The sequence below is a fragment of the Aquarana catesbeiana genome, linkage group LG08 (assembly GCF_042186555.1).
Source record: "Aquarana catesbeiana isolate 2022-GZ linkage group LG08, ASM4218655v1, whole genome shotgun sequence".
Lineage (NCBI taxonomy): Eukaryota > Metazoa > Chordata > Amphibia > Anura > Ranidae > Aquarana > Aquarana catesbeiana.
This window is the reverse complement of record NC_133331.1, coordinates 289,828,598-289,853,983: the sequence shown is the minus strand read 5'-3', so window position 1 is coordinate 289,853,983 and position 25,386 is coordinate 289,828,598. Positions and strand designations below refer to the sequence as shown.

Here is a 25,386-nt window from a genome sequence, read left to right as displayed (position 1 = left end):
CCATACATTATGACACACACACACATTGTACTTCACCTAAAACTGAAACAATAATAAATAATTTATGTCTCTATTTTTACACCCTCTGGAGATATCTAATGTGTTTTGGCAAAAGAGCAATTGTTTAAATTGTTCGCAGACATGTTAAAATCTCGATTTTTGCCTTATATATAAAATATATTTAACCCCCCCCCCCCCAGAATATTATATGATTTATGATAGAAGAGGCCCTGTAGAACTAGAAAATGGCAGTTGAAAATAGTTTTTTTGCACATTAATTGCTCAACTGTTTAATAAATCGTTATTTCCTGGTAAAAATACACCAAACCGAATTTTAGATCACACACACACAAACATGGTTCCTGATTGTTTTTGTAAAAAAATTAAAGATACGTTTTTTGTTTTTTTTCAAGTGACTGGATATCAAATGTTCCAGAACCAAAAACCCTGTGTGCGTCTGTTCATTGGTAATAATTGACAATACACAAAATTATCAGTATTAAATGCCTTTAAAGTTGTCTGTAAAATTATTCATCTCACTCTGATGTCTGTGACGATAACGAACATGCAGCCGAATTGCTGTTTACATAAATATGCACACCCTGTGCTCGTGTTTGTGCACACTTTGGGTGGAGCAATGAGAGTGTAAGGGTGCAATCTTTTTTTTTTATACATTTTTAATTATTACTTTATTTTGCTATCACATTAGCTCTAACACGCCCCCATGTGATAGCATTGAGCAGGTGACAGGTTCTCTTTATAGAGACATCAGTGGTATATATAAGATTCGTATGGAGACATCAGGGTCCACTATACCCTTATGGAGACATCAGGGGTCAATCAGACTCCCATGGCGACATCAGGGGTCCATCAGATTCCCATGGAGACATCAGGGGTCCATCAGGCTCCGGTGAAGACATCAGAGGTCCATCGGGCTCATGTGGAGGCATCAGGGGTCCATCAAACTCCTGTGGAAACATCAGGGGTCCATCAGACCCCTATGGACACATCAGGGGTCCATCAGACTCCTGTGGAGACAACAGGGGTCCATCAGACTCCTGTGGAGACATTAGGGGCCCACCAGACTCCTATGGAGAGCTTAAGGGTCCATCAGACTCTTGTGGAAAGATCTGGGTCCCATCAGACTCCTATGGATACATTAAGGGTCCATCAGACTCCTGTGGAGACATCAGGGGTCCATCAGACTCCTGTGGAGACATCAGGGGTCCATCAGACTCCTGTGGAGACATCAGGGGTCCATCAGACTCCTGTGGAGACATCAGGGGCCCATCAGACTCCTGTGGAGACATTAGGGGCCCATCAGACTCCTGTGGAGACATCAGGGGTCCACCAGACTCCTGTGGAGACATTAGGGGCCCATCAGACTCCTGTGGAGACATCAGGGGTCCACCAGACTCCTGTAGAGACATCAGGGGTCCACCAGACTCCTGTGGAGACATCAGGGGTCCACCAGACTCCTGTGGAGACATCAAGGGCCCGTCAGACTCCCGTGGAGACATCAGGGGTCCATCAGACTCCTATGGACACACCAGGGGTCCATCAGTCTCCTGTGGAGACAACAGGGGTCCATCAGACTCCTGTGGAGGCACCAGGGGCCCATCAAACTCCTATGGAGACCGAAAGGGTCCATCAGACTCTCGTGGAAACATCAGGGGCCCATCAGACTCCTATGGAGACATTAGGGGCCATCAGACCCCTGTGTAGACATCAGGGGTCCATCAGACTCTTGTGGAGAATTAGGTGTCCATCAGACTCCTGTGGAGACATCAAGGGTCCATGAGACTCCTATGGAGACCTCAAGGGTCCATCAGACTCCTATGGCAACATTAGGGGGCCTTTAGACTTTTTATGACTTCCCTTCCCTTTGCCCCAGTTGACGCAACCCAAGAGTATGCTCAACTACCTGTGCATCTGGCTTTCTATTCAGGATTTTGACAGCTCTGAACTGGAAATACTCAGAGCGCTATGCTTCTAGCTCACTCTTCTGCGGAGGAGATCGGGGGATGGATGTTCCATAATCTCCTCCCCCTAGCCCCACAGCTACTGTACATGGAAAACTTTTACAGTTACATAGTCAGATAGAAAAAAGACACAAGTCCATCTGGTTCAACAAAAAAAAAAAACATTCCCTTATACCCAATCTTATACCCACAGTTGATCCAGAGGAAGGTGAAAAAACCCAGCAAAGCATGATCCAATTTGCTACAGCAGGAGAAAAAAAATTTTCCTGATCCCCCAAGAGGCAATTGAATATTCTGTGGATCAACTTTACCTAAAAATATTAGTACCCAGTTATATTGGGTACATTTAGGAAAGAATCCAGGCCTTTTTTTAAAGCAATCTACTGAGCTGGCCAGAACCACCTCTGGAGGGAGTCTATTCCACATTTTCACAGCTCTTACTGTGAAATACACTTACTGTGTATCTGGAGATTAAATCTTTTTCCCTCTAGACGTAGAGTGCCCCCTTGTCCTCTGTAATGGCCTTAAAGTGAATAACTCAACACAAAATTCACTATATGGACCACTTATGTATTTGTCCATGGAGATCATATCCCCCCTTATGTATTTGTACATGTTGATCATATCCCTCTTATGTATTTATACATGGAGATCATATCCCCCCTTATGTATTTGTACATGTTGATCATATCCCTCTTATGTATTTATACATGGTGATCATATCCCCCCTTAATCTCCTCTTCTCAAGAGAGAATAAATTCAGTTCCTCTAATATTTCCTCATAGCTGAGCTCCTACATGCCTCTTATCAGTTTGGCCCTTCTCTGCATTTTCTCCAGTTTCCGAATATCCTTTTTGAGAACTGGTGCCCCAAACTGACCTGCACATTCCAGATGAGGTCTTACTAATGATTTTTCTGAGGGGGGGGCGGCAAAATGATATCTCTCTCTCTGGAGTCCATACCTCTCCTAATACAAGAAAGGACTTTGTTCGCTGTTTAAACCGCAGTTTGGCATTGCATGTTATTATTGAGCTTATGATCTACCAAAACCCCCAGATGCTTCTCCACCACTGACTCCCCCAGATCCTTCTCCACTATGGATTACCCCACTTGTACTCCCCCTGGTATGTATGATGCATGTATATTCTTAGCCCCCAAGTGCATAACTTTACCTTTATCAACATTAAACCTCATCTGCCACTTAGTTGCCCAAATGAAACAGTACATTGAGGATCGGCTTGTAAGTTGGAGACATCCTGTAAGGACGTTATTCCACTCCATAGCTTGGTGTCATCTGCCAAGACTGAAATGGCACCTTTAATCCCAGACCCTATATCATTTATAATGATATTAAAAAAGTAAGGTCCACAGCCCACTTGTTCTGACACCGGGGGCTCTGGGACTGCAGATCTGAAACTTTGTTGAAATCCGGAGACAGTCCCGCAGACTCCGGGACGGTTGGGAGGCATGACATCACCACCTTTTTATATATTTAAATAAATTATTGTTTCATCATTTTACCAGTTTCTTTGTGGTCCATTCTTCTCATATATTACATTCATGATTAGTTACACACACAGATCCAGACAAATAATAAAACAAATAACAAATTTATAGAGTTTTAATATTTATAAATGTAAAATTAAAAAGTGGAAAAAAAAAACTGAATATTGAAATATAACATATGAGGCCTAATTTACAAAAGCATGAATACAAATAAAAGGTTTGGAGTTGTAGTCATGTGACTGTATTAATTTCATAGGACTTTTTATGGATATATTTTTTACATTATAGTGAAGGTAACAATAAACACCTGAGAAGCACGCTCACCGCTGATAGAGAAGAGCGCCTACCGGGCATGCCCACTAATCCGCCACCATCTTCCTTTCTTTGTAGTCCTCTACGTTTACCGCCGTCATTGGGATGTCTGTACATTTTGTTCAGATGTTTCTTATTGAACTTTGCAAGTTAATTTTTTATGAACAGTACTTCAAATACACGTAACTCCGCCCACTTACAGCATTCATACATGTAGAGGATTATTTCGGAGATGTAATATGGATGTGAGGCTGGAACTACGGGAGGGAACGTGAGCTCCATTGTGCTTCCTGTATTTCTTTTCTAATACATTTATAAGACTGATATTATCTTTATTATACAACAAACTCATTTCCTCATTACAGATTTTGTCGCAGTTATAGAAGGCTCATCCCACCATTTGGAGTCTCCAAGAAACAGAGGAGGCCTACAGAAGACTCATCCCGATAAGCTCCACCTACAAAATGAAAACCTGGCTTTTGCCAGGATGTACCCTTTTATATAATCATATATTATCTTCCAGGTGTTCTATGGATTCAACTGTTTCACCCGATAAAGGCCATCGTCCATTTGACGAAACGCGTCAGCAGGCGTCTTCTCTCCGATTAGACCTATGTGATCTGTACAACATTTACCACAGTCTGAAAGTTGTTCGGATGTTTTAAGCTGTGTCTCCTCATGTGCGTAAGAAGGGAGTGTTTCGCAGTGAAACATTTCCCGCACTCCGTACATAAATAGGGACGCTCACCCGAGTGAGTTCTCTGATGAGAAGCAAGGGCTCCTTTGGTAGCGAAACATTTCCCGCACTCCGAACATGAATAAGGGCGCTCACCTGAGTGAATTTTCTGGTGAGAAACAAGGGCTTCTTTGGTAGTGAAACATTTCCCGCACTCTGAACATGAATAAGGACGCTCGCCGGTATGAATTCTCTGGTGTCTAACAAGGCCTTCTTTTTGGTTGAAACATTTCCAGCACTCTGAACACGAATAAGGACGCTCATCTGAGTGAATTCTCCCATGAGTAACAAGTTTTCCTTTATGAGTGAAAGATTTCCCGCACTCAGAACATGAATAGGGACTCTCCCCTGAGTGAACTCTCTGATGAGTAACAAGTTCTCCTTTACAAGCAAAAGATTTCCCGCACTCCGAACATAAATGAGGACGCTCGTCTGAGTGAATTTTCTGGTGTTTAACAAGGGAATCATTGGCAATAAAACCTTTCCCGCACTCTGAACATGAATAAGGGCGCTCACCCGTATGAATTCTCTGATGTCTAACAAAGCGTCCTTTTCTGTTGAAACGTTTCCCGCACGCTGAACATGAATAAAGACTCTCGCCTGCGTGAATTCTCTGGTGATCAACAAGTTGTCCTTTATTAATGAAACATTTCCCGCACTCTGAACATGAATAGGGACGCTCACCTGAGTGAATTCTCTGGTGTACAAGGAGGTATTCTTTCCTGGAAAAACTTTTTCCACACTCCGGACATGAATGGGGACGGTTACCAGTGTGATTTCTTTCATGTTTACGAAGGTTTCCTTGTTCCGAAAAACATTTTCCGCACTCTGAACATGAAAAGGGACGCTCACCTGTATGAATTCTCTGGTGTTTACGAAGATTTCCTTGGTTAGAAAAACATTTTCCACACTCTGAACAGCAAAAGGGCCGCACGCCCGTGTGGATTCTCTGGTGTACAAGAAGATTGTCTTTGTTAGGAAAACATTTTCCGCACTCTGAACATGAATAAGGGCGAACACCAGTGTGAATTTTTCTGTGTTTCTGAAGCTTTCCATTTTCAGAAAAACATTTTCCGCACTCCAAGCAGGAAAAGGGACGCACACCAGTGTGAATTCTCTGGTGTATAACAAGGTTATTTTTGTTAGGAAAACATTTTCCACACTCTGAGCAGCAAAAGGGACGCTCACCAGTGTGCATTCTCTGGTGTACAACAAGTCTATGTTTCTTAGGGAAACATTTTCCACACTCCAAACATGAATAAGGGCGCTCAACCTTGTGAGATTTCTGGTGTTTAAGAAGTGTTTTTTTCTTAGTGAATGTTTTCCCGCACACCAAACATGACAATGAGCTCCCTCCTGTGTGAGCTCCCTCATGGCTTGAAGAGGATTTTTGGGGATTGGATGGATCGGTTGAGCTGTCAACACTGTGGGAACTTAGATGGTCATCTAAAGTCATAACATACGATTTATCGGAAGATTCTTCAGGATTAGAAGGATCCATGAATCTAAGATGGACATCTGAAGTCATAATATGGGATTTACCAGAAGATTCCTCAGGATTAGAAGGATCCATTGATTTTAGATGGACATCTGAAGACATAGTATGGAATTTATCAGAAGGTTCCTCAGGATTAGAAGGATCCATTGATCTTAGATGGACATCTGAAGTCATAGTATGGGATTTATCAGAAGGTTCCTCAGGATTAGAAGGATCCATGGATCTAAGATGGACATCTGAAGTCATAGTATGGGATTTACCAGATGATTCCTCAGGGTTAGATGGATCCATTGATCTTAGATGGACATCTGAAGATATAGCATGGGATTTACCAGAAGATTCCTCAGGATTAGAAGGATCCATTGATCTTAGATGGACATCTGAAGTCATAGTATGGGATTTATCAGAAGATTCCTCAGGATTAGAAGGATCCATTGATCTTAGATAGACATCTGAAGTCATAGTATGGGATTTATCAGAAGGTTCCTCAGGATTAGAAGGATCCATTGATCTTAGATGGACATCTGAAGTCATAGTATGGGATTTACCAGAAGATTCCTCAGGATTAGAAGGATCCATTGATCTTAGATGGACATCTGAAGTCATAGTATGGGATTTACCAGATGATTCCTCAGGTCTAGAAGGATCCATTGATTTTAGATGGACATCTGAAGACATAGTATGGGATTTATTAGAAGATTTCTCAGGATTAGAAGGATCCATGGATCTAAGATGGACACCTGAAGTCATTGAATGGAATTTATTAGAAGATTCCTCAGGATTAGAAGGATCCATTGATCTTAGATAGACATCTGAAGACATAGTATGGGATTTACCAGAAGATTCCTCAGTATTCGTTGATCTTGCCAAGCAGTAGAATGTTACTTTTGGAGAACATTGTGCAATATCACTACAATCTGGAGATATAAGACTTCTCTCTGATGTATTTCAATTCCAAAAATACTGTTGAAAAACAATTTTTAATATACGTTATGTTAGTTTTTTTAGGACTTGTATTCCGAAGTCATGTCTATCATTCAACACTTTTCCAGAGCTCTGTCACTGAATTCGGTACAATCATAACAGCAAATAATGAATATAAACTAGACATGTGCATAATAGAAAAATTTGCTTAGTTTCGTTTCGGATAGACGGTTACGTTACTAATTTCGTTTCGTTATGGAGTTTGTTTAGTTTCCATTAAATTTTGTTTTGTTTTCGTGGAAATTTGTTTCATTTATTAACTAACGAATTCCAACTTTTCAGAACAATTAGAATTTAGATCGGTCGAAAAAAAGATCCACCAATTTGAAATCCGTGTGAAGAAATAGCTGGTTGATAAGCAGCAGGCCGGGAAGCCGGCCGCCCGCGTCCTTAACAACCATGAGTCATCATCTGTCAGTGGGCCAAAATAAAAATAAAAAAACAGTGTGGGCCCCCCCCCAAAATCAGTACCAGACCCTTATCAGAGCATGGAGCCTGGCAGATCAGGAACGGGGGGGGGGGGGGGGCCCGCTGACAGATGATGACAAATGGTTGTTAAGGAGGCGGGCGGCTGGCTTCCTAGTCGCTGCTTAAAAACCAGCTATTTCTTCACACGGAATTCGAATCGGTCGATCATTTCTTTGACCGATCCAAATTCTAATAATTCGGAAAAGTTGGAATTCATTAAAAAACCAATTAACCAAACAAATTTTAACAGATGTCAACAAAATTCGTTACTATTTCATTCGGAGATTCGGATACATCCGAATAACCGAAAATTTGTCCGAATTTGTATTCGGACCGAAAGGAATTGCACATCTAAACCAGATCAAATGATGCACCCAAACCATACTAGGTAACAGTACTTGTGCATTGAGGACAATTATATAAAAAAGAATGGATTGATGGACCTTCCTTCACCTCATTTAATGAAAACATGACAACATACTGATGAACGAAGATATAAAGTTCATATGATGTAAAGCACTGGGGGGAAATGGGGAGTCCCAAGTTCGACCTCTGCCATCACCATAGAAATGCACATAACACATACCATTATTATACTCTCTATATGTAGTATGTATCTGGAGTATGAACCCTGGATGGACTTTGCATAAATGGCTCTATATTTAGGATGTATCCAGTCTATAAACCAGAGGCTCTGGATGGACAGTTGGATAAATTGTTCTATATTTAGGATGTATCTGGTCTATAAAGCAGAGGCTCTGGATGGACAGTTGGATAAATGGCTCTATATTTAGGATGTATCTGGTCTATAAACCAGAGGCTCTGGATGGACAGTTGGATAAATGGCTCTATATTTAGGATGTATCTGGTCTATAAACCAGAGGCTCTGGATGGACAGTTGGATAAATGGCTCTATATTTAGGATGTATCTGGTCTATAAACCAGAGGCTCTGGATGGACAGTTGGATAAATGGCTCTATATTTAGGATGTATCTGGTCTATAAACCAGAGGCTCTGGATGGACAGTTGGATAAATGGCTCTATATTTAGGATGTATCTGGTCTATAAACCAGAGGCTCTGGATGGACAGTTGGATAAATGGCTCTATATTTAGGATGTATCCGGTCTATAAACCAGAGGCTCTGGATGGACAGTTGGATAAATGGTTCTATATTTAGGATGTATCTGGACAAATATTATAATATAACTCCAATATACAGGATGTGATATGTCTGTAGTATTGGATGTTGGAGATAAAAGACATCACAGTGACTTTGGAGGAAGAGGACAAACATGACGGGGGGGTTACTGGGTATATACTGTATATATAAAATAATATCTTATTACCTCCTCTGTATAATCCAGTGATGTCTCCTCTCTACCTCGCTGTTCTCTCTTCCTGTCTTCCCCTTATATAATGTTTTTGTTTTACATCACTTCCTGTCTTACATCACTTCCTGTCCTACATCACTTCCTGTCCTTACATCACTTCCTGTCCTTTACATCACTTCTTGTCCTTACATCATTTCTTGTTTGAGCGTTCCACATGCAGTAAGTGATATCGCCATCTTGTGGTGTGTATAATAACTGCAATTTAAGTTATATCTGTATATTTTGCCCTTTGCCCTGTAGCTCATTCTTCGGTTCTATTTCATACATTATGACACACGCACATTATACTTCACCTAAAACCGAAACAATAATAAACAATTTGTCTCTCTATTTGTACTCTGTAGGCACATGGTATGAAACCTTACATGTGTAGCTAAATTGCTGTTTACATTTATCAGTGGTCCATCAGACTCCTGTGGAGATATCAGGGGTCCACCAGACTCATGTGAAGACATCAGGGGTCCATCAGACTCCTGTGGAGACATCAGGGGTCCATCAGACTCCTATGGAGACATCAACGGGTCCATCAGACTCCTGTGGAGACATCAGGGGTCCATCAAACTTCTGTAGAGACATCAGAGGTTCATCAGACTCCTGTGGAGACATCAGGGGTCCATTGGAATCATATGAAAACATAAGATGTCCATCAGACTCCTATGTAGACATCAGGGGTCCACCAGACTCCTATGTAGGTATCAGGGCATCATCAGACTCCTGTAGTGACATAGGGGGTCCATCAGACTTCTATGTAGACATCAGGGCCCATCAGACTTCTGTGGTGACATCAGGGGTCCATCAGACTCATGTGGTGACATTAGGTGTCCATCAGGCTCCTGTGGAGACAACAGGGGTCCATCAGGCTCCTGTGGAGACATCAGGGATCCATCAGGCTCCTGTGAAGACATCAGGGGTCCATCAGACTCCTGTGGAGATATCAGGGGTCCATCAGATGCCTGTGGAGACATTAGGGGTCCATCAGACTTCTGTAGAGACATCAGAGGTCCATCAGACTCCTATGGAGACATCAAGTGTCCATCATCCTATGGAGACATAAAGGGTCCATCAGACTCCTATGGAGACATCAAGGGTCCATCAGTCTCTTATTGAATTCCCTGCCCTATGCCCCAGCCGACCCAACCCAAAAGTGTGCTCAATTACCTGTGCATCTGGCTTTCTATCCAGGATTTTGACAGCTCTGAACTGGAAGGACTCAGAGTGCTATGCTTCTGACTCGCACTTCTACTGAGGAGATCGGGGGATGGATGTTCCATGATATCCTCCCCTGGCCATCCTAAAGTTAGTCCCATGAGATCCCAGAAACTACAAAGGGGAAGCACTGGAAAATGGGACAGCAGTGAGAGTCACGTAAAGGTGATCGGGTGGCCCTACAGCTAAATAGATAACTTTTACAGTAAAATTCACAGCCCACTTGTTTTGGCACCGGGCTCTGGAATTGTAGATCCAAAACTTTGTTGAAACCCAGAGACAGTCCCGCGGACTCTGTGGTGGTTGGGAGGTGACATCACCATGTTGTGGTATAGTAATAAAACACCCCTCGCCCGCAGTCAGCGGGAGTTAGACTGTCCCTTCTACAGAGCTGGGCCAACTGTTGATTCACCGCACAGATCACCAATCAGAAGCGGACAGATTCTCTGCCCCCTCCCCCTGAGAAGTTTCCCCGGCAGATTGGATTGGGGCAGATTGGCTGACAGTTTTTGCAAGGTCCCCGCTCCTCCTCCTGGCCCTGCGTGTGTCTGCTGTGTGTGCTGGTTCTGCAGTACCATGCAGTTTAGTGTGGCGCAATTTTAAAAATCATGCCAGCCTTACTTTTTGTGTGTTCCAGTACACTACACACGCCGCCTTACTACTCTCCTTGGGGCACCCAAAGGTGTCCCAGGTCTTTTACAATCCTATAAAGCTTCGCTAAAGTGTTCGGGTTTGGCTTGAAGAAAAGGTGGCAACCCTATATTTGCGTTGGGTAGAGTCGGGTGACATAGCGCATCGGCAGCACACAGGACCTAAAACCCCCGCTGGAAATAGGGAAACAAATGCATTGTTTTTATTTCCAGCGGGGCTATGGCTCCAGTGTGCTGCTGATGCGCTACGTCAACCACCTCTGCCAAACGTGTATCGTCACTGCCACGTGACTTCCTCAGGGGCAGCGGCGATACGCGTTGGGCAGAGTCGGGTGACGCAGCTCATCGGCAGCAAACGGGAGCCAAAGCCCCTCTGGAAACAGGGAAACAAACGCTTTGCGTTTTTTTTCCAGCGGGGCTATGGCTCCCGTGTGCTGCCAATGCGCTACGTCACCCGCCTCTGCCCAACACGTATCATCCCTGCCACGTTACTTCCTCAGGGGCAGAGACTACACTCATTGGGCAGAGTCGGGTGATGCAGCGCATCGGCAGCAAACGGGAGCCAAAGCCTAGCTGGAAATAGCAAAACGAATGCATTGCTTTTATCTTGAATGTAAGTGGATATTTTATTAAATTCTATGTGGGTTTTAAATACTACACTATGGGAGCTTGTTTGCTTTGATCGAGGGGGAAAAGGAAGAATAAGGAGGTTGCTTCACACAGCTTACATAGAGTATCTAGCAAAACTCACAGAAGAGAAAGAAGGAGAAGGATACAGCTGTCTCATTGACCCAGATTGTACCCCAGTTGGGTAAGGTTTAGATTGGACCTGTACAGGTCTAACATTGAGGTGAGCGCAGTGGTGAATAGGTTCGGGGATTGATGCACATGCATGCATTTTTTAACCCACGTAGTGTGAAGGCAACAAAAGGATCACATTTAAGGAGACAGCGTGGGATAACACATTTATGTATATGTTACATCCATGATTACACACACACACACAGATCCAAACAATAAAAAATAAAACAAATAACAATTTGATAGTTTTAATATTTATAAATGTGAAACCAAAAAGTGTAAAAAAAAAAAAAAAAGCACATTTAAATATAACATATGAGGCCTAATTCACAAAGCTTTAATACAAGTAAAAGGGCCGGGGTTGTAGTCATGTGACTGTACTTATTTCACTGTACTTTTTATGGGTATATTTTTTATATTACAGCGAAGGTAACAATTAAACACCTGAGAAGCCCGCTCACTACTGATAGAGAACAGCAGCTACCAGGCATGCTCAGCAATCCGCCACCATATTCCTTTCTTTTGTAGTCCTCTACGTTTACCTCCGTCATTGTGATGTCCGTACATTTTGTTCAGAGGTTCCTTATTGAACTTTGCAAGTTCATTTTTTATGAACAGTGCTTCAAATACACGTAACTCCGCCCACTTACAGCGTTCATACATGTAGAGGATTATTTCAGAGATGTAATATGGATGTGAAGCTGGAACTACAGGGGGGAAACGTGAGCGGCATTGTGCTTCCTGTATTTCTCTTTTATTAGATTTATGATACTATCTTCAATGTACAATGGGCTAAATTCTTCATTACCCAACACAGATTATATCTCAGTTATAGGAGGCTCATCCCACCATTTTGAGTCTCCGAGAACCAGAAGAAGCCTACAGAGGACTCAGCCTAATTAGCTCCACCTATAAATGAAACATGACTTTTGCCAGGATGTACCCCGTTATATAATAATTTTTTGTCCTCCAGGTGTTCTATTGATTGAACAGTTCCACCCGATAAAAGCCTTCGTAGATTTGACGAAACGCGTCAACATGCGTCTTCTCTCTCTGATTAGACTTACGTGATCTGTACAACATTTACCACAGTTTGAAAGTTGTTTGGATGCTCTGAGCTGTGTCTTGTCGTCATATGTCCAAGAAGAGCGTGCTTCTGAGTGAAACATTTCCCGCACTCTGTACATAAATAGGGACGCTCACCTGAGTGAATTCTCTGGTGAGGAGCAAGGGCTCCTTTGGTAGCGAAACATTTTCCACACTCTGAACACGAATAAGGACGCTCACCTGAGTGAGTTCTCTGATGAGTAACAAGTTTTCCTTTCCGAGCGAAAGATTTCCCGCATTCTGAACATGAATAGGGACGCTCACCGGAGTGAATTCTTTGGTGTTCAAGGAGGTTTTCTTTCCTGGAAAAACTTTTTCCACACTCCGAACATGAATGGGGGCGGTCACCAGTGTGATTTCTTTCATGTTTACGAAGGTTTGCTTGATCAGAAAAACATTTTCCGCACTCTGAACATGAAAAGGGACGCTCACCTGTATGAACTCTCTGGTGTTTACGAAGGTTTCCTTGGCTAGTAAAACATTTTCCGCACTCTGAACAGCAAAAGGGTCGCACACCCGTGTGGATTCTCTGGTGTACAAGAAGATTGGCTTTGTTCGGAAAACATTTTCCACACTCTAAACATGAATAAGTACATTCACCTGTGTGACTTTTTCGGTGTTTCCGAAGCTGTCTGTTTTCAAAAAAACATTTTCCGCACTCTAAGCAGGAAAAGGGACGCTCACCAGTATGAATTCTCTGGTGAGGAGCAAGGGCTCCTTTGGTAGTGAAACATTTTCCACACTCTGAACATGAATAACGCTCACCTGAGTGAGTTCTCTGATGATTAACAAGTTTTCCTTTACGAGCGAAAGATTTCCCACATTCTGAACATGAATAGGGACGCTCACCAGAGTGAATTCTTTGGTGTCCAAGAAGGTTTTCTTTCCTGGAAAAACTTTTTCCACACTCCGAACATGAATGGGGACGGTCACCAGTGTGATTTCTTTCATGTTTACGAAGGTTTGCTTGATCAGAAAAACATTTTCCACACTCTGAACATGAAAAGGGACGCTCACCTGTATGAACTCTGTGGTGTTTACGAAGGTTTCGTTGGTCAGTAAAACATTTTCCGCACTCTGAACAGCAAAAGGGATGCACACCTGTGTGGATTCTCTGGTGTACAAGAAGGTGAACACCTGAAGTCTTAGTATGAGATTTATCAGAAGATTCCTCAGGATTAGAAGGATCCATTGACCTTAGATGGGCATCTGAAGTCATAGTATGGGATTTATTAGAGGATTCCTCAGGATTAGAAGGATCCATTGATCTTAGATGGGCATCTGAAGTCATAGTATGGGATTGATCAGAAGATTCCTCAGGATTAGAAGGATCCATTGCTCTTAGATGGACATCTGAAGTCATAGTATGGGATTGATCAGAAGATTCCTCAGGATCAGATGGATCCATTGACCTTAGATGGGCATCTGAAGTCATAGTATGGGATTTACCAGAAGATTCCTCAGGATTAGAAGGATCCATTGATCTTAGATGGGCATCTGAAGTCATAGTATGGGATTTACCAGAAGATTCCTCAGGATTAGAAGGATCCATTGATCTTAGATGGGCATCTGAAGTCATAGTATGGGATTGATCAGAAGATTCCTCAGGATCAGATGGATCCATTGATCTTAGATGGCCATCTGAAGTCATAGTATGGGATTGATCAGAAGATTCCTCAGGATCAGATGGATCCATTGATCTTAGATGGGCATCTGAAGTCATAGTATGGGATTTACCAGAAGATTCCTCAGGATTAGAAGGATCCATTGATCTTAGATAGACATCTGAGGTCAAAGTATGGAATTTATCAAAAATTCCTCAGGATTAGAAGGATCTGTTAATCTTGCCAACCAGTAGAATGTTGCTTTAGGAGAACATTGTGCAGTATCACTACAATCTGGAGATATAAGACTTCTCTCCGATGTATTTAAATTCCAAAAATACTCTCCATCTGCTGAAAAACAAATTTTTAATATACGTCATGTTAGTTTTTATCGGACTTGTATTCAGAAGTCATGTCTATCATTCAACACTTTCCCAGAGCTCTGCCATTTAATTCAGTACAATCACAACAACAAATAATGAATATAAAACTAGACATGTGCATAACGTAAAAATTAGTTTTGTTTCGTATAGATTCATTACGTTACTAATTTTGTTTCGTTACAGAATTAATTTGTCTCCATTAAACTTTGTTTTGTTTTCGTTAAAATTTGTTTCATTTATTAATTGTCTAACAAATCCCAACTTTTCAGAACAATTAGAATTTGGATCAGTTGAAAAACGATCCACCGATTCGAATTCTGTATGAAGAAATAGCTGGTTGTTAAGCACTGGGCCCGGAAGCCAGCCGCCCGCGTCCTTAACAACCATGAGTCATCATCTGTCAGCGGGCTTCCGAGTTGAGTGCTAAAGATAAAGAATGCCGGGCAATTGCCCGCAATAAAAAAATGACATGTCTCTTCGCTTTGAAAGCTCTTATATAGGCAAGGGGCGGGCCATCCAGGTACGTCACATGATGTCAGAATGGGGCGGGTGGCCCTGCCCCTTGCCTATATAAGAGCTGTCAAAGCAAAGAGACAGCATAAGGTGGGTAGCCTCTTATAGGGGCGAAGCATTTGGCATGGGGTTCCCTTTAAAATCCATACCAGACCCAAAGGGCCTGGTATGGACTGGGAGGGGGGGCCCACGCCATTTTATTTAAAAAATTTTCTAATGCCGGCAATGGTATTGTATTGTCGGCAATTTAAATGTCATTTCATTCATTTTTTTTTCTTTAGAAATTTCATTTTTCTATTGCTGGGAAATTCCGGCGTTCTTTATCTTTAACATTCATCTGTCAGTGGGGAAGCCCGCTGACAGATGATGATAAATGGTTGTTAAGGACGCGGGCGGCTTGCTTCCCGGTCCGCTGCTTAACAACCACCTATTTCTTCACACAGAATTAGAATCAGTGGATCATTTTTTTCGACTGATCCAAATTCGATTCCTTCTGAAAAGTTGGAATTCGCTAGAAAACAACAAAATTTCAACAAAATTCGTTACTATTTCATTCGGACACATCCGAATAACCAAAAATTTGTCCAAATTTGTATTCGGACCGGAACGAATTGCACATGTCTAATATAAACCAGATCAGATAAAACACCCACTCTATATTTAGGATGTATCCGGTCTATAGACCAGAGGCTCTGGATGGACAGTTGGATAAATGGCTCTATATTTAGGATGTATCCGGTCTATAAACCAGAGGCTCTGGATGACCAGTTGGATAAATGGTTCTATATTTAGGGTGTATCTGGTCTATAAACCAAAGGCTCTGGATGGACAGTTGGATAAATGGTTCTATTTTTAGGATGTATCCGGTCTATAAACCAGAGTCTCTGGATGGACAGTTGGATAAATGGTTCTATATTTAGGATGTATCCGGTCTATAAACCAGAGGCTCTGGATGGACAGCTGGATAAATGGCTCTATATTTAGGATGTATCCGGTCTATAAATCAGAGGCTCTGGATGGACAGTTGGATAAATGGTTCTATTTTTAGGATGTATCCAGTCTATAAACCAGAGGCTCTGGATGGACAGTTGGATAAATGGTTCTATATTTAGGATGTATCCGGTCTATAAACCAGAGGCTCTGGATGGACAGTTGGATAAATGGTTCTATATTTAGGATGTATCTGGACACATATTATAAAATAACTCCAATATACAGGATGTGATATGTCTGTAGTAGTGAATGTTGGAGATAAAAGACATCACAGTGACTATGGAGGAAGAGGATGGACATGACGGGGGGTTACTAAATATAAAATAATATCTTATTACCTCCTCTGTGTAATTAAGTAATGTCTCCTCTCGATCTCATTGTTCTCTCTCCAGGAACTTCCGGTCTTTCCATTATATAACGTCTTTTATTTTACTTCCTGTCCTTACATCACTTCCTGTCCTTATGTCACTTCCCGTCTGAGCATTCCACGTGCAGTAAGTGATATCGCCATCTTGTGGTGTGCTTAATAACTGCATTTTAAGTTATGTCTGTATATTTTGACCTCTGCCCTGTAGCTCATTCTTCAATTATATTTCACACATTATGAAACACACACATTATACTTCATTTAAAACTGAAACAATAAAAAATAATTTGTGTCTCTATTTGTACTCTGTAGGCACATGATGTGTTTTGGCTCTACAGCAATTTTTTTCATGTTTCGCGAGTTAAAGGTCCTGTAGAATAAGAAGATCATCAGCAGTCCATCAGACTCCTATGAAGACATCTGGGCCCACCAGACTCCAGTGGAGACATTAGGGGTCCATCAGACTCCTTTGGAGACATCAGGGGTCCATCAGACTCCTGTGAAGACATCAGGTGTCCATCAGACTCCTGTGGAGATATCAGGGGTCCATCAGACTCCTGTGAAGACATCAGGGGTCCATCAGACTCCTGTGGAGACATCAGGGGTCCATCAGACTCCTGTGGAGACATCAGGGTCCATCAGATTCCTCTTGTCTTCCCTGCCCTCTACTCCAGCTGACCCAAATCCAGGATTTTGACAGCTCTGAAGTGGAAATACCCAGAGCACTATGCTTATGGCTTGCACTTTTGCGGAGGAGATTGGGTGATGGATGTTCCATGATCTCCTCCCGCTCGCTACTCCTAAAGTTACTCCCATGAGAGCCCAGGAACTACAAAGGGGAAACGCTGGAGAATGGGACAGCGGTGAAAGTCGCGTAAAAATGATCAGGTGGCCCTACAGCTACATAGATAACTTTTACAGTAAAGTCCGGAGCCCCTTGTTTTGGAACCGGGCTTTGGGACTGCAAATCTGAAATTTTGTTGCATCTTTCACAAAACTTCCAGCAGCACTGAATTGCATACTAGGCAAGTTCTGACCAGTGGTCTAGTCTCATGACCCAGTAACCCAGTGGATGGTCGACTGGAAAGCTCTTCATGTCTGTCCTCGTCCCTATTTAATCTTCCGCCACATGATGCAGATGCTGCCAATGGGATGTGGAAGCTGACAGCCCTGGGTGCCGATGTCTAAAAACATTTTGAAATGCATCACTTAGACGGCCCCCTTTTTCACCGCTCCTCCTTTGAGCAACAGAAGCCTCCAAACTACATTTTCCACGAGACTGTAACCTACCAGAGTCTGGAAAGGTCTTACATAAACTCCTCTTTAAGGTGTCCTCAAGATATTTCATCCTGTGCTCCCTCTACCAGGGCAGGATGAGTTCTGAGACTTTCCCCTTGTACCGGTGGTCAAGGAGGGGTTGCCAACCAATAGTGAGCCTTCACTTTGATGCCACAAATTCTTGGGTCCTTTTGCAGGCTTTGAAGAATGAGTGAGCCCATGCACCGCAAGTTTGTGGAGGCATGAAAAGCAGAGTCCTCTGGGTCACTGAGGATTACATTATCTAGAACTGCCTCCTCCCAGCCATGTACTTGTCCCAAGGTTTCTGGGGACTGAAAACCATGTCTTGAAGGTTTTATGTATGTCTTCCTCTGCTTCTATGCCTCCAAAACTACCAGAACCCTCCTTCTCCTCCCTCTCCTCTCGTGTGTTTTGTGGCGACACAAGAATGGTGTCTGCAGAAAGCAGGTCTTGAGAGGAAAGCAAGTCCTTATCCTCCCGCTGCTCTACTTTGAGTGCCCTGTCCATAATGCCATGCAGAGTATGCTCCAGCAGGCACACAACAGGGGTTGTGTCACTGATGCATGCATTGTCCTGGCTCACCAGCCTTGTCGCCTTCCTTAATTGGTGACAGTACAGTGCATGCATCCTTCACCAGCAGCCATTGGCATGGGGGAAAAAAGCAGAGTTCCCCTGAGCCTGCCCTTGTGCCATACTCACACAGGTACTTGTTGATGGCCCTCTGCTGCATGTGCAGCTGCTGCAAAGTGTAGTTCCACCTGGTGGGCATGTCACAAATCAGGCGGTTTACGGGCAGGTGGAATTCCCACTGAATTTCAGCCAACCGAACACTGGCTGTGTATGACCGCCTGAAATGGCTACAGACTCTTCTGGCCTGCTTTAGAAGATCTCTAAACCCTGGGTACCTGTTTAACCACTTCCGGACCGCCGCACGATGATATACGTCCTAACTTTGAAGAGGAATATCGTTGCTATGGCAGCAGCTAGCTACCATAAACCCGGTATCCTCTTGCTCGGCCGTCGGTCCAGTTTCCGATAATAGTGGTCTCTGCGGCGGATTCAACGCAAGATCACTTTTATCGGCGCGGGAGAGGCCCACCCTCCCGCCGCGCTCCGGTACCCTATGCCGCTTACCGGAGCCGTCGGAGGTGATCAGATCCTTTCTCCTCTATGGTATGGAGATGAGTGAGGGGAAGATGAGGCCCCCACCCGTCTCCATACCATTGCAGGGCGGAAGCGACGTCAAAACGTCACTGCGGCCCATAGCTCTTAAAGGGCCATTTTGTTTTTTACATTTTTTTAAATGACAACATTTTTTTTTTTTATTGCATTTTAGTGTAAATATGAGATATGAGATCTTTTTGACCCACATCTCATATTTAAGAGGTCCTGTCTTGCTTTTTTTCTATTCCTTGTAATAGGAATAAAAGTGACACAATTTTTTTTAAAAGAACAGTGTAAAAATAGAAAATAAAAGGTAAAATAAATAAGAAAAAAGTTTTTTTTTTAAATGCGCCCCTTCCCGCCAAGCTCACGTGAAGAAGCGAACACATACGTGAGTAGCGCCCGCATAGGAAAACGGTGTTCAAGCCACACATGTGAGGTATTTCAAAAATAGGCTCGGTCCGAACCTTTGTTGAAATCCGGGGACAGTCCCGTGGGCTCCGGGACGGTTGGGAGGTATGACATCACCACCTTGTGATATATAAATAACTTACTGTTTCATCATTTTACCAGCTTCTTTGTGGCCCATTCTTCTCATATGTGACATCCATGATTACACATACAGATCCAAACAATAAAAGTTTTAATATTTATAAATGTGAAACCAAAAAGTGAAAAAAAAAAAAAACAGCACATTGAAATATAACATATTAGTCCTAATTCACAAAGCTTTAATACAGGTAGAAGGATCAGGATTCTAGCCATGTGTCAGGGCTGGGCTCAGCCCTTCCTTTTCTGAGCTGGCCGATCAGCTGTCGGCTCATTGCCAGCTCCCATCTCTCTCCACAGTTACTCAGCTGTTGATGATATCCTGCTCGTCAGTCCTGCCTACTTAAGCCGTCCAGCCCAGAGGATCTCTGCCTTCGCCTTGGTCAACATCACAGAGTCGCTCTCCTGCATGCCTGTTAAAAGACTGGCTTGGCTGACGTCCCTTCTGGCTCCAGATCCTGCTTGCTGTTTTTCTACGCTCATCTCCGGCTCCCTGATGTTTGGCTTGTCTGACTATCCCTTCCGGTTCCTGAACTATGTTTTGACTACGTTTGTTCTATTTACTTTTATTATTATTATTAATAAACAAGTGTGATTTAACTGTACTTCTGTCTCGGTCTGATTTCATGGTTTCTGACACCATGTGACTGTTTCCATTTCATTGAACATTTTATGGATAGATTTTTTTACATTATTACAAAAGTAACAATTGAACACCTGGAAAAGTATGCTCACTGCTGATAGAGAAGAGCACCTACTGGGTATACGTAGTATTCCGCCACCATCTTTCTTTCTTTGTTGGCCTCTACATTTACCACCGCCATAGTAATGGAAAAATCAAGTCATCACATATCCGTTGGCGCCAACGTTTCTTATTGAACTTTGCAGGTTTATTTTCTAGGTATAGAACTTCAAATACAAGCAACTCCGCCCACTTATAGCATTCATACATGTAGAGGATTATTTCGGAGATGTAATATGGATATGAGGCTGGAACTAGATTTATAAGACTGATATCATCTTTATTATATAACAGACCCATTTCTTTATTATCTCATGCAGATTATATCTCAGTTATAGGAGGAACATCCCACCATTTGGAGTCACCAAGAAGCAGAAGAAGACAACAGAAGACTCATCCTGATAAGCTCCGCCTATAAATAAAACATGACTTTTGCCAGGATGTCCCCTATTATATAATCATTTTTTTTTATCCTCCAGGTGTTCTATGGACTGAATAGTCCCACCCGATACAGGCCATCGTACATTTGACGAAACGCGTCAGTAGGTGTCTTCTCTCCGATTAGACTTATGTGATCTGTACGACATTTATCACAGTCTGAAAGTTGTTTGGGTGCTCTGAGCTGTGTACTTTCAAGTGTGCGAGAAGGGAGTGTTTCTGAGCGTAACATTTCCCGCACTCTGTACATAGATAGGGACGCTCACCTGAGTGAATTCTCTGGTGAGAAAGAAGTCTTTCTTTGATAGGGAAACATTTCCCGCACTCTGAACATGAATAAGGGCGCTCATCTGTGTGCAGTTTCTGGTGTCTAACAAAGGATCCTTTTTTGGTGAAACGTTTCCCGCACGCTGAACATGAATAAGGACGATCCCCTGAGTGAATTCTCTGGTGATTAACGTGGGCTTCTTTGGTAGTAAAACATTTCCCGCACTCTGAACATGAATAAGGACGCTCACCGGTGTGAATTCTCTGGTGTCTAACAAGGCCTCCCTTTTGGCTGAAAGATTTCCCGCACTCTGAACATGAATAAGGGCGCTCCCCTGAGTGAATTTTCTGGTGAGAAACAAGGACTTCTTTGATAGTGAAACATTTCCCGTACTCTGAACATGAATAGGGACTCTCACCTGAGTGGATTTTCTGGTGTTTAACAAGGAGTTCATTGGTGATGAAACGTTTCCCGCACACTGAACATGAATAGGCACTCTCACCTGAGTGAATTCTCTGGTGAGCAACAAGTTCTCCTTTATGAATGAAAGATTTCCCGCACTCTGAACATGCTGAGTGAATTCTCTGGTGTACAATAAGGTATTCTTTCCTGGAAAAACTTTTTCCGCACTCTGAACATGAATGGGGACGCTCACCAGTGTGTTGTCTTTCATGTTTACGAAGGTTTCCTTGTTCGGAAAAGCATTTTCCGCACTCTGAACACGAAAAGGGGCGCTCACCTGTATGAACTCTCTGGTGCTTAGAAAGGTTTCCTTGGTCAGAAAAACATTTTCCACACTCTGAACAGCAAAAGGGTCGCACGCCTGTGTGAATTCTCTGGTGTATATCAAGTTTCTGTTTATTAGAGAAGCATTTTCTGCACTCTGAACACGAATAAGGACGCACACCAGTGTGAATTTTTTGGTGTTCCAGAAGTTTTCCTTTTTCAGCAAAACACTTTCCACACTCTGAACAGAAAAAGGGGCGCACACCTGTATGAATTCTCTGGTGTCTAACAAGGTTATGTTTGTAAGGAAAACATTTTCCACACTCTGAACAGCAAAAGGGGTGCTCTCCCGTGTGCATTCTCTGGTGCACAACAAGTCTAGATTTCTTAGGGAAAAATTTTCCACACTCCAAGCATGAATAAGGGCGTTCAACCTTGTGAGATTTCAGGTGTGCTAGAAGTGCACTTTTCTTAGTGAATGATTTCCCGCACACCAAGCACGACAATGAGCTCCCTCCTGTGTGAACTCCCTCATGGCTTGGAGAGGATTTTTGGGGATCGGATGGATCTGGTGATCTGTCAGCATTGTGAGAACTTGGATAGACATCTGAAGTCATAGTATGGGATTTATCAGAAGATTCCTCAGGATTAGAAGGATCCATTGATCTTACATGGTCATCTGAAGCCATAGTATGGAATTGATCAGAAGATGCCTCAGGATTAGAAGGATCCATTGATCTTAGATGGCCATCTGAAGTCATAGTATGGAATTGATCAGAAGATGCCTCAGGATTAGAAGGATCCATTGATCTTAGATGGCCATCTGAAGTCATAGTATGGGATTTATCAGAAGATTCCTCAGGATTAGAAGGATCCATTGATCTTACATGGTCATCTGAAGCCATAGTATGGAATTGATCAGAAGATGCCTCAGGATTAGAAGGATCCATTGATCTTAGATGGCCATCTGAAGTCATAGTATGGAATTGATCAGAAGATGCCTCAGGATTAGAAGGATCCATTGATCTTAGATGGATAGCTGAAATCATAGTATGGGATTGATCTGAAGATGCCTCAGGATTAGAAGGATCCATTGATCTTAGATGGACATCTGAAGTCATAGTATGGGATTTATCAGACGATTCCTCAGGATTAGAAGGATCCATTGATGTTGCCAACTAGTAAAATGTTAGTTTTGGAAAAGATTGTATAATATCACGATCTTCCATAGTATAATCTGGAGATATGATAAGACATCTCTCTGATGCATTTAAATTCCATAAGTACTGTCCATCTGCCGAAAAAACAATTTTTAATATATGTTATGTTCATTTTTAAACGCCTTTTATTCAGAAGTCACGTCTATCATTCAATGCTTTCCCAGAGCTCTGGCTTTAAATTGGGTACAATCATACCAGCAACTAACGAATTTAAACCAGATCAGATGATACACAAAAGCCATACTAGGTAACAGTAGTTGTGCATATAGCAACCTCTAGTGTGGTAGGAGTAAGTGTAGGAGAAAAGCAGATTGCTGGCCTGGAATAACCTGAGTCATAAAATTGGGTCAGGGTTATTAGAGGTCAGGGCTGGGTGACTCATCTTAGCAGCTCTCTCTGGTATCTCCCCCTGGTCTAGAAGGTTGGAGAATCTTCTAAAACTAGAGGGTGAGGGTTAGGAGGGGCTGCCATGAATATTTGTGGGGCCTCACCCAATTCCCAGAGGTGAGCCAGCAGGGGGCTGAGACAACCCCAAAAATAGACATGGGCCATGCCAGCAGGGGTAGTCAGGCGGAAGATGGAGATACAGCATTGAGAAGGCTGTCAGTGGCCGTCGAGGGGTACCCCCTAGTCTGTGGGGGGTGACTTGCCTTGGGCCTGGGTTCGGGTGCAGGAAGGATCCTGCCAAAAACACCAAGGGAGGAGGCTTTTCTGGAGGAACGGGAGCAAGAGAGGACAGAGTGAGTAGTGCAACACTGTTGGGGACTAACGAAGGGTAGAGACTGCCACATGTAACCAGTCTCCCTTGAAGACAGCGGTGGGCTTAAGTCTTCTGCCTTCCCCCTGAGAGATCTCCACAGGGTCAGCCGGGTGGGGCTGGTGAAGAGTCAGTCGGGTAGACTGGTGTAGAGAAGCAGCTTGCTTCTCTACACCAGTCTACCCGACTGGCATTGCCTGAAGAGGTGGTGCTGGGATCAGTGGCCACAAAGGAAGCTGTTTACTTTTAAAAGGACTTTGAGTTCTTGTCTGTAATGGGCTTCTGCTGAACAAGAGGCCTGTCAGTTCCACCAAGACTGAAACCAGCAGGAGCTGTGCAGATGAAGAAAGGAACCAAGTGTGTGCAGGTGGAAGGCTAGAGAAGTGGGAGCTGTATATAGGAAGCTGTATATAGGAAGCTGTATACAAGAGTCTGTATAAAGGAAGCTGTTGTTCAAGTCAAGTAGGCATACCATAATCCCCTATCCCCATCCAAGTTGTTAACCCCCTAATAAACAACAAAAACAAAGCTCCAAACTGCTCTCTGATTCGGTGTGCCTGGCTGTGCAGGAGTGGAGGATACCTAACAACTTCCACGGGCGTAGTGCTACATGCATTAAGGATATTGTTATAAAGGAGGATGGATTGATGGACCTTCCTTCACCTCATTTTATGAAAACATGACAACCCACTGAAGGACGAAGATATACATAGGATGTACAGCAGTGGGGGAGTCTCAAGTTCAACCTCCACCATCACCATAGAAATGCACATAACACTTACTATTATTATACTCTCTATATTTAGGACGTATCCAGTCTATAAACCAGAGGCTCTGGATGGACAGTTGGATAAATGGCTCTAAATTTAGGATGTATCTGGTCTATAAACCAGAGGCTCTGGATAGACAGTTGGATAAATGGTTCTATATTTAGGATGTATCTGGTCTATAAACCAGAGGCTCTGGATAGACAGTTGGATAAATGGTTCTATATTTAGGATGTATCTGGTCTATAAACCAGAGGCTCTGGATGGACAGTTGGATAAATGACTCTATATTTAGGATGTATCCGGTCTATAAACCAGAGGCTCTGGATGGACAGTTGGATAAATGGTTCTATATTTAGGATGTATCTGGTCTATAAACCAGAGGCTCTGGATGGACAGTTGGATAAATGACTCTATATTTAGGATGTATCTGGACACACACTATGGAGGAAGAGGATGGACATGACGGGGGGGTTACTGGGTGTAAATATAAAATAATATCTTATTACCTCCTCTGTGTAATCCAGCGATGTCTCCTCTATACCTCGTTCTTCTCTCTCCCAGAACTTCCTGTCTTTACCTTATATAACGTCTTATCTTTGTCTTTCATCATTTCCTGTTCCTACTTTACATCACTTCCTGTCTGTGCGCTCTACGTGCAGTAAGTGGTATCACCATCTTGTGGTGATTTTAATAACTGCATCGCGTGTTATGTTTTTATATTTTGCTCTCAGCTCTGTAGCTCGTTCTTTGGTTATATTTCATACATTACGACAGACGCACATTATACTTCGCCTAAAACTGAAACAATAATAAATAATTGTTGTCTCTATTTTTACTCCCTCTGCAGGCACATGATGTGTTTAGGCCTTACACCTTTCTTTTTTCATGTTTCGTACATGAGCTAAAATCTCCATTTTTGGCTAGAAATATATTTAACCCCCCAACATATTA

General features: G+C 42.8%; 3 protein-coding genes across 3 annotated transcripts in view; all 3 read right to left on the bottom strand.

The window, feature by feature from the left end:
- LOC141104742 (uncharacterized) overlaps positions 1-25,386 on the bottom strand; it is a 352,606-nt gene that overhangs the window by 286,246 nt on the left and 40,974 nt on the right. The gene's annotated exons all lie outside the window — the stretch shown is intronic.
- LOC141104684 (uncharacterized) lies at positions 3,588-9,730 on the bottom strand. The gene is made up of 2 exons (XM_073594352.1): positions 8,834-9,730; positions 3,588-6,997 (listed from the first exon to the last, which is right to left on the bottom strand). Exon 2 carries the CDS (start codon positions 6,854-6,856, stop codon positions 4,412-4,414), a length of 2,445 nt encoding a protein of 814 aa, XP_073450453.1. The 5' UTR covers positions 6,857-6,997; positions 8,834-9,730; the 3' UTR covers positions 3,588-4,411.
- On the bottom strand, positions 11,819-25,059 carry LOC141104748 (uncharacterized). Its single transcript, XM_073594453.1, has 3 exons — positions 24,942-25,059; positions 20,946-22,982; positions 11,819-13,395 (listed from the first exon to the last, which is right to left on the bottom strand). Exons 2-3 carry the CDS (start codon positions 22,852-22,854, stop codon positions 12,599-12,601), a joined length of 2,706 nt encoding a protein of 901 aa, XP_073450554.1. The 5' UTR covers positions 22,855-22,982; positions 24,942-25,059; the 3' UTR covers positions 11,819-12,598.